We start from the raw sequence: 10,333 nt of genomic DNA on the forward strand, positions 1-10,333 counted from the left end.
TTCACAAAAGAGCAGATTAACGTACAAGTGTGGTCTGTACTGATGTTACAGGGTGAAAAAAACAATCTCTATGTGCTTGAAGAAAAAGCATAATTTACGTGATTTTGTCAGAATGTGAATTGCAGCTCTTCACAGAGGTCAAGGAATACTCAGTGCTATATTGTCTTTTTGTGTAAAATGATGGGTGAACAGAGAGCCTGTGTAAACTCTACACTCCTTCTTGCTTTGTGACAAGCACTAACCACAGTGTGTCCTCTGTGTGTTAAGCTGTGGTGGAGGATGTCATACAGCTGCTTAAAGGTAGTCGTGGTGGCCAAGTGGTAAGGCTTTTAGTGGTAATGCTGTCAGTGATGGTTAGCATCAGTGGTATATTAAGTATATTTAGGTAAAGTTTTGAGGTTCTTGTGCTTTGCTTGACTGCTTCCATGTTATGCTATAGTACTACTACTTAAGTCAATGACAAATGCAGAAGTATTTTGACCTTGAGGAATTGCTAAAATCTTGATACTCATCGGGCGATGTGCTGTTAGTCCACTATGTCGATGGTGGTATAGTTTATGGTTCCTTTTATTCATAAAATTTGTGCTTTTATTTTGGTTTGGATTTGTCATCATTCACTGATAGGATAGGGCAAGCACTGTTCTAATGCCACAGGGTTGTTCATTAAATTCAGATTATTTACATAAAAAATTAATATCATACTGTGCAAATGGAAATTTCAGACCTACAGCATCAGGCTCCAGTGGCGCAATCGGTCAGCGCGTGGTACTTATAAGACAGTATCCTGCAGAGTGATGCTGAGGTTGTGAGTTCGAGCCTCACCTGGAGCAGAAAAGTTTAGCTTTCTCAACATTACAGATCTGTGATCAAGAAAAAATAACAGTTTATTGTCAGGATGCTAAAACGCCACAGTCTTTTAGCTGTATCAGAGTTGATCTCCATCTACATTAAAACAACTGAAAACACACATCTAGTGACCGTTCACGTAAACATGAAGCAGATGGTCTATTCTGTAGTTACAGAAGATTTGGCAAAAAAATAAAGAAATAGAGACAAAGAACCAAACCAGATTTTATTTTGCATGGACCAATATCGAGCTGGGACTGTTACTGAATGTAACACGGAGTTAAAAGCGGTTGTGGCGGCAGAAAAAAGACTGGGAGTTGTTGCAAAGTAGGCTAATATGGTGACATGCACAGTACAAGTGCAGGCTATAAGTGTTATTTGCACAGTACAAAATCTTTTTATAAAAATACCAAGTCAAAAACTCTCTCAGTAGCATTGTGTTTCTGCTTTGCATGACTTCTAAGACCCACTCAGAGAGCCAAACGTGAGCGTCTGCGTCATTGTTTTGCACATCCACACTAAAACGCTCTCCGGACTTTTAAAACAAAAAATGGGATCAGTAGCGTTTTCAAACTTCTATGTTTTAGGTCTTCGTTTTCGCCATTTTAGTCTGGACAGGAGGTGCAAACGTAACAAAAGGTCCCCGTTTTAAAACAAAAATTCAGTAGTGTGGATGAGGCCTAAGTTAGACCTGCTTACAGGTCTAGTTCTTATGTTTGACTCTGGGTGATTTTATTAAAATAAAGTAGGGATTTATTGTCTTAGTTTGACGTCGTCTGGTCACCTGCCGCTCCTGCATCTTTGCTATCATTACATTAAGAACTACAATCTCTTCCATCTCATGTCAAATGAATTTAAATACACTAAAATTAAAATAATATAGAGTATAAAGAGTTGCAAATGTAATTGATAATACTGTGTTTCAGACTGCATTACAGAAATTTACATTAATAGCAGTTTTTTTTCTGTCATGTAATTCTTGTACTGCAGTGTGTCATTTCTTGTTAACATTTAGCAACACTTTATGTAATGAGTTAGCAATTGTGAGGTAGCGTTCTTACATCCTTGAAAAGACCTTATGACTCTACTGTTATTCTTTGGAAAAGCACATTTTCCATACCAAATGGAGGATTAGAGAAGGCTACATTAGAGACCATGTCCAAATAGTGCAAGGGTTCAAAGGTCCTCCGCATCAAGGCAGGGGTGCCTTTAATCTCTCCCGTTTATAAGCTCATTTAGCAAAATTATCCTGCAAATGGCTGATGAGTTGGGGCTTTTACCCTCCTGGCATCATAGTGTTGAGGCAGTGATGATTAACACACGTCCGTCATCACTGTGGCACAGAGGAGAAGACGGATCATACCACGACTGATGACAAGGCATTAATATGTAGCCTATAAATAATTCAGCAACTTGACTGATTGAGCTCCTCTTTCATCGCCCCTCTTGTTAGGCCAAGAGTAAGCCAACAAAGTGGACTCCTTCAATGGGTCTACACTGTGCAGTGCTTCTGTGACAAATGAGTTGATAAAAAGATTTAATAACTGCTTTAAAAAAAAAAAAAAAAAAAGTCAGGTTGCAGACTGGATTGGAGGAAGGAGAAGAGCTGGAGAAGCTTTGAAAAAGCAGACAAAAGGGCAGAAGCACCTCCCTGTGAAACCAGGGCACTGTGGCTGTCTGTACTCCCCTGCATCAGCATGGCAGGCACGTCAACTACCCTGCACACACACGCACACACATACACACACGGAGCCAGTCTTTAAACTTTAAACCCTTTAACATTTTAAAGAGACACATGCATTACCTGTTTTATGGCATACTTTGTTAACACGTGAGGCTGAACGAGCCTAAATAATTCACTACAAAATAAAATCCCTTCAGGCGGGTTGTTTCCAGAACATTCTCACACTGAGGCAGCTTGAGACGAGAAGGCGAAAGGATGCTCAGCTGACGGCCAAAAAAATGTGACACCAGAATAAATAAAACATGCCACATATACGGATAATAAGGAGTTGGTAGCCTAAATCTGTGCTCTGAGTTCAAGGCTATCACATCATTTTCCCACAATAAACCGTCTGCTCGACACAGAATAATAGCCTAATTATTGGATGTGTGAGGTACAAATCACCCATAAACCCGATCGATTACAGGATTACTCACCCTTAAAGCGCCGATCAGCTGTCAGTCAGACGCGATATGGGGCAAATTATGTAATTAAACCCGGTGAAAGCGGCGGAGCGACATGTGGTGAATAAGTCGGAGGATCTTGGTATGGATGCGGCGCACACAGGCGGGATGAAAAAGAAGCAGCAAATGAAAAGGAGGCGGCAGAGACGGGGCGGGGGTGCAGGGGGTTACTGTGCAGCTACAAACAACAGCGGGCTTCTCCACGCCACAGTCCACTCTTTGTTCCCTTCATGGATGGAAACGTTTCTTAATGGGCTTTTCTTTTCATCAGAAGAGTAAGTTTTGATTGGCTGCTGAATGGTCTGGGACAGGGTATATTTTTATCTGATTTAGCCATCACACAATTGCACATATAGCCTACAGGTATTGTGCGTGAAGCTCGAGCTAGTATGGCGAATCCTTCAAAATAAAATGTCAAAGTCAGATCTACTCATGGTACAAGTGGTGGGATTTTTTTTGTCTATGTAAAACATGCCATTGCTTTTTAAAGCAAACTTCAAACAGCCCGTGTTATTTCTCCGGTTGTATTACTATTATTTTTTTAATTGTTCCTGTCACGCTCTCGTGCATACAGTCATTTTCCTTTCAAAAGAGATGTAGCCTATTATAGGCAACGTCTGGCGTCCATCCCCGTTTCGCACAAACGCTCCTCTCTCATTCACTATCAATAGACCACTTCCATCCGGGACGTTTCTGATGACATCATTTAGTTGTAAGTACCATCTGCACATTTGACCATATATACACTCAGAGGCCACTATATCAGGTACACAACCAATTCATAAATTCTAACTTTTCAAAGTGTATAATGCGCAATTTTATGTTGACAAAACAACGTTTTTTGTTGAGGTCACAGTGAAATGCGGTGCTGTATTGGTCTACATTATATTGAGAGGTGTTCCAAATAGGAACAGGGTGCAATTCTATAATTTATATAAGAAAGTGAATAAAAAATATAATTCCTTTAACTAATGCTACCAGGATGCTCTTGAGCATGGCACTTCACCTCTAACCTTTAGCAAATCCAGAACTGGAAGACATCTATTGAAGGTCAGAATGCACTGGTTACATGACACATTAAGCCAAAGCATGTTTAAAGCCACTCAAAAATGTGTTTCGCTTATTGTCACATCACTTGGATGTTTGAGCTTCACTGTTACCAGTCTGACACCAGAAGTCTGTTGTCACATTCATCTGCTGAACATCTCTCTGTGCTCAACATGAATCTGATGTGGAAACTTGAAACTTACAGTCCGCATACACTGAGAATGGAATTGCCAGTGAAGTAGGAGACATGTGTTCAGTTGTTAAACGCTTGAAATAAATGTCTATGAAGATTCTCAGTCATCCAGGTCATAGTTATCCAACGAAGGTTAAAGTCAAGGGCAACTGGACTTGATTGAAGATACTGGAAGACGTTTTGTCCCTCATCCAAAGGACTTCTTCAGTTCTGCTTGAAATAAACAATATCTGTATATTTAAATAGGCTACTCATTATTTTGCAATGAGTAGAGATAATTTAACTTTTTTTGTAGAAAATCATATCAGACAAATTATTGTTCAAATCTGAGCATTTAGAGGGGTTCTTCAAACATCCAGCCTACAAACGGTTTACTGCTCTGGTTCTGTATTCATGCCGTTATGGTATATCGATAGTACTATTGTTATGCAGCATGTTGCAGTTTCTTACTTCTACAAGTGGAAATTCCTCCCAGTAAATCATTTCCGGGCCTCTTTGTCTGAAAAGAGATGAAGGCTAGATAAGAAGAGACAAGTGTCTTATTATGGAGGGACAGTGAGATTTTAAAATGGCCAGATGTGCAGACACATCTGAGCTGTCAAGAACCTATCGCTCTAAAAAGGATACAAGGATTTAAATTCATACATTTACAAGGATGATAAACACTTGATTCTTGAATGTAACCATTGTTTCAAAGTCTTGCAACGAGCCTACTTGACATGATAATCATGATTAATTTTCAGCAAACAGGATGGATGAAAAAATACCAGGTAACTCAATCTTAAGACTGGTTTTAGTCACATCACTGGAGCAAATGTAAATGTAATGAGATCTGTGAATTTTTATTTGACAACCCACTGGCATTTCTGAAATACAGAAAAGATAACCTGGGAGAAAAAAAAACAAACACTTGGAAATGAACATGAAACCAGAACTTTACATACAATGGGTTAAAGGAAGAGAGTGGTCCAACTTCACTTCACTGCATTTTATGTGTAACAGTGGAGGACAAAAGCACAACAGCCTTGTGATCTGATGTAACGACAACCCCATGTTTAGGTGGTTTTGGAGTGAACTTCAGTTAATTATACCCACACAGGACCAAAACCAGCTGACGCAGTAATCTCGGTAGCCAAATTACTTATTTAAAGCACATAGTAATTTGCAGTGGACATCAGATTTCAATAAAATCGGGTGTGCTGTTCCTTTCGTTAAATCTACCTTCATTTTGTTGGGGTAAAATGAATACAAAAAGTCACTTGTTATGCGATGGAAAAGGACACAAGTCAAAGTTTCCCCAAAGCCTTTTCTGTAAAATAAACACAAGAACTGAAGCTTTTGCAGGAAAAATATAAATAAACAAACAATGGAGAAAACCATATGACGCGTTTGACCTTGTAAAGAGGTTAAGGGCTGATCAGGAGGTCAGTTTAAGGATGGTGGTAGTGATGGTGTCGGGGAAGAAGGAGGTTTGTTACTGTATTCTTACACAGTATTAAAGCATACAAGTCCTTTTGGATATTAGGTAATGTCTGCAGTGGTTCTCTGCAACCTTTTGTAACACTGACAATATGTAGTGTGATAAATTAAAATAAAAAAAACACTTCGCTGAAAGATGTGAATACAAAAACGGACCCCTAAATGCTCTCACTTGTAGATATACAGTAATCAATCTGTAATGTTCAATGCGTCCCACAAGTTACACTTCATTTTCAATAACATCAAGGCAGGCTGAATGGCAATGACTGACTGAAGCTCAATATTATTGCTATGCAGTGCTCAACACAATCCTTAAGCAACAAGGTGACTGACTGTCATCAGCTGGCTGAGCTCCAGTGTGAAGTGGTTTCCATGCTGTACTGACCTGTTTGAACACCCCTTTTTTTTTTAAACAACAGATTTCTAACCAGTTATCACTTTTTGACATTGAAACACAGCAGCTTCAGTTTTTTCAAGAATGCAATGGACTGAAATACTTTGGATTATAGAAATATCTGACAACAGACCGGTTGCAATTGTTCCTTCATCAACATTAGCTTGGCGAGTAAGTCTGAAGTAATCTGACAACATTGAAGTCTTAGAGGTATACAGACACATCACTTCAGTCCAAACTGTGTGCAAATGCAGATGATGGCCCAATCATTACCAGGATCTTCCTCATCTGCCTTCTTCCCCACAATCCTCATCACCCTGTTGTCCCCCTGAAAATCCTCATCCACATTTCTTCTCCTCACTCCTCTTCATCATTGCTGCAGCTCCTTCATCCTGTTGAGGGCGGAGCCCGCCTTGAACCATTCAATCTGCGTCTCATTGAAAGTGTGGTTCAGTTCCAGGGTGTCCTCACTGCCGTCGCTGTGCTTCACGACCGCGCTAAGAGGCTGTGGAGAACGAGACGAAGAGGCAGAGTTCTCATTGCTGACGACAACGTTAGGAGAAAAACAACAACCTTAAGGAGGCCCCTTTTTCAGCTGTAATGTATTTACCTTTCCTGGAGTGAAGGTTTTGAGTCCTTTGATGGTGATCTTGTCATCAGGGCGGATCTTGTCATAGTCTGATGGATTGCTGAAGGTCAGTGGCAGCAGACCCTGCTTCTTCAGGTTAGTTTCTGAGGTCAGAGACAGGTTTGTTGGTTGAAAACTAGGACTTCTTTTCATACATACTGACAGTACAGTCTTCAGCAGTAATAGTACCGTGAATTCTGGCGAAGCTCTTAACAAGGATGGCTCTTCCTCCCAGATGCCTGGGCTCCAGCGCAGCATGCTCTCTGCTGGAGCCCTCACCGTAGTTGTCATCTCCGACCACAACCCAGGACACACCGTTGGCCTACACACAAGAGGATGGCAAGAGCATTAAGCCATATTAATTCTCGATGCAAACGAGAGCCCAGCTGCAGATATCTGTGATTTAGGTTTTGATGTGCAGGGTTTGTTCACTGTTAAAATCTAAACTGTAAAGGATGCCCATTTTTTATGTAACTTGATTCAGTTTTTAATAAAAATATGTAATAAGTGTTCATTCACGTATTGATAGCGCCACGCAGCATTATACAGATATATTGTATATGATCATCTTGCTTTGATTACGTTTCCCACAATCACGTGTTTAGATTCTTTCATTTACTTTGTGAGCTAAGAAATTTCTTTTTCGACCAAGTCTCATTACTGAATGGGAGACGACTCCCATCCACTGTGATGGAGAGCGTGAGGTCGCGGTGGGCAGAGGTTCGCAGTGGAAATGTCTTCGCTAGATGTGCGATAGTGAAAAGGGGGGAACCGCTGGCAGTCTTTCTTCAACTTGCTTAATGTTGCCTTCACTATCAACAACCTCCACCAGCAAAAGCAGCCAATCACAGTCCTTATTCAAGTGGAATCTCTGTTGCAAGTAATTATTTTCAAATAGTTCAAAACCCAAATATATTCGACTTAGAATGACAACGATAATGAGCAAAACCTCACATTTCCAGAGTTTTTGCTTGAAAATGATAAATCAATTATCAGAATCTTTGGCAATTAGTTTGATGGCGTCCCACTACAAGTCTGTGAATCCAAATTTAAACTCAACAATGCTAGAAGGACAGACTACCTGAAGAAAGTAGCGGTGTGCTGCCAAAGAGCAGCTTTGCCCCAATAATCCAGTTCCTGGTACCTCACCTTGTAGTGACGGGCCACATCAGGGACTCCTCCGTACTCCCCTGTCAGGTAGTTCTTGATCTTGTTGATGGCGTCATTCTCACTGTTGACCGCACCAATCAGCATGTTGTTGGAGATGTTATCCAGGTGGCCGCGGAACTTCAGCCAAGGTCCAGCAGCACTGATGTGGTCTGTGGTGCATTTTCCCTTCACCTGTGGAGACCGGAAAGGGAACGTAGAAAACATTACCATTCTGTACACAGCTGCAGTTAGAACGTTTAAAAGACAAACTGCAACAGGGGTGATACTAGGGCTGGGTGGTATACCGATATCATTTTAAGAGATGTGAAATTAGACAATACCATTTATACCGATATAGTCTGATGTTGAGTTCATTAATGTTTCCAAAGTTACAAGTCGGTGGATATTTTACAAGCACGGACCAGGTAAAGCCACGGTGAACACAATAATAATGTAATTCGTTAGCTACCACGTTGCTTTTGTTTTGAAAGGCTAACATGCGGCGCAGCTGCTGCTGCGAATGGAATCGCGGGAGGACAGGTCCAGAAGACAAGTTCTGCTTTTTTTCCTCCGCCAACTTTATACAACGTAGCCTACTACTGATGGAGAAAGTTACCAGAGCAGACATACAGGGAGAGACAAAAAGAAGCGGGGCACACTGACCTGTCTGCAGCAGAGGTACGTTAGGTCTGAGTGTAAAGAGAACTGAAGGAAGCGGATTTAATAAGTCAGTGACACTTAAATAATCTGGAGAATGAAGTATAATTAAAATGGTGAAATACAAACAAGCTAAGGTCCTACAGATAGTTAAAACATGTCCCTAAACTCCCCCAACCAACTTAGCAGAAAATACCAATAAATATTTTATGCCGGAGTTCTGCCTAACTAACCTAACATATGACTTTTTGGTGCATATCGCCCAGCCCTAGACGATGCCATGTCAAAGACCTGACCTTGATAAGGACATTCATGTCCTTGAGATCACCCCCGCTCCATTTGTCAAAGGGCTCCAGCAGCTGTAGCCGGCTGCTCTCAGGGCTGACGTCCACTTTAAGGCTGAGGCCTTCAGCGGGCGGGTGCTGGTAGGTATCCTGGCCCGGGTCAAAGTCCTTGGCAGGGAGTTCATCTCCATTTGGGGGGTCCAGCTTGAACTTCTCACCGTTGGGGGCTGTGAGATAATCTGTCTCTGGGTTGAAGTTCAATGTGCCTGCGATTGCGAGGGCAGTGACAATCTGAGGAAGAAGAGGAGATGGAAGGTGTTTAGCTTCATAATATGCAGGGGTGTGTACGTTGGTAGTGTCACAACTAGCAAACCAAGTGTTGAACATCTAGTAGCGTGAATTATTCAACTGTGAGTTTACCTCAGGGGAGGTGACAAAGGCGTGTGTGGCAGGGTTAGCATCATTCCTGGCAGTGAAGTTTCTGTTGAAGGAGGTGACGATTGTGTTCTTCTCTCCCTTTTTCACATCTTGCCTGAATGCAAACACACACACACACACACACACACACAATATCTTTACTTAAACAAAACACCTAAGTCAAACTAAACTATTTTGCCACTGCAAGCCACGGTGCAAACACTTCCAAAGTAGCGCTGTTGCCTACCTGTCCCATTGACCAATGCAGGGTCCACATGCGTTGGCCAGGACCACACCTCCAACATCACTAAGGATCTGTGACTACAGAAGACACAACACTTTTGAGTTTTTGGTCACCCAGAGCTACAGTGGGGGAAATAAGTATTTGACCCCTTGCTGATATTGCAGGTTTGCCCACTTACAAAGAATGCTACAATCTACAATTTTAATCATATGTACATTCTAACAGTGAAAGACAGAATCCCAAAGAAAATTCCAGAAAATCACATCATATGAATTTATAAAAATTGATAACCATCTGATGAGGAAAAACAAGTATATGACCCCCTACCAAACAGCAAGTATTCTGGCTCCTACAAGCCAGTTAGTCTTTCTTTAAGACACAGCCCCAATCCCAACCAATTATCTACATCAAATACACCTGCCTCACCTCGTTACCTGTATAAAAGACACCTGTCAACACCCAAACAACCAGCATCACATCACCACCATGGGCAAGACCAAAGAGCTTTCTACGGACATCAGGGACAAGATTGTTGATCTGCACAAGGCTGGGATGGGCTACAAGAGAATCGGAAAGCAACTTGGAGAGAAAAGATCAACTGTCGGTGCAGTTATCAGGAAATGGAAGAAGCACCACACCACCGCCAACCTCCCTCGGTCTGGGCCTCCACACAAGATCTCGCCTCGTGGGGTGTCCCTGATCATGCGAACGGTGAGGAATCATCCCAAAACCACAAGGGGGGGAACTGATGAATCAACTGAAGGCAGCTGGGACCACAGTTACAAAAGAAACGGTTGGTAACACACTA

General features: G+C 41.6%; 1 protein-coding gene and 1 non-coding gene across 2 annotated transcripts in view; one reads left to right on the forward strand and one right to left on the reverse strand.

Annotated features, from left to right (window-relative positions):
* The first annotated feature begins 736 nt into the window (after positions 1-736).
* On the forward strand, positions 737-830 carry trnai-uau. Its single transcript has 2 exons — positions 737-774; positions 795-830. It is a non-coding gene; the product is annotated as a tRNA-Ile (tRNA).
* A 4,260-nt stretch (positions 831-5,090) lies between these two features.
* The window catches only part of aco2 (aconitase 2, mitochondrial), a 10,509-nt gene continuing 5,266 nt past the window's right edge, over positions 5,091-10,333 (reverse strand). The window contains exons 11-17 of the mRNA XM_046067949.1: positions 9,529-9,602; positions 9,285-9,396; positions 8,877-9,155; positions 7,924-8,115; positions 6,964-7,096; positions 6,757-6,878; positions 5,091-6,651 (exon numbers count right to left, since the gene is read on the reverse strand). Coding sequence (XP_045923905.1) covers positions 6,517-6,651; positions 6,757-6,878; positions 6,964-7,096; positions 7,924-8,115; positions 8,877-9,155; positions 9,285-9,396; positions 9,529-9,602 — 1,047 coding nt within the window. The 3' untranslated portion in view covers positions 5,091-6,516. The remainder of the gene's footprint in view (positions 6,652-6,756; positions 6,879-6,963; positions 7,097-7,923; positions 8,116-8,876; positions 9,156-9,284; positions 9,397-9,528; positions 9,603-10,333) is intronic.

The sequence above is a fragment of the Micropterus dolomieu genome, linkage group LG14 (genome assembly GCF_021292245.1).
Source record: "Micropterus dolomieu isolate WLL.071019.BEF.003 ecotype Adirondacks linkage group LG14, ASM2129224v1, whole genome shotgun sequence".
Lineage (NCBI taxonomy): Eukaryota > Metazoa > Chordata > Actinopteri > Centrarchiformes > Centrarchidae > Micropterus > Micropterus dolomieu.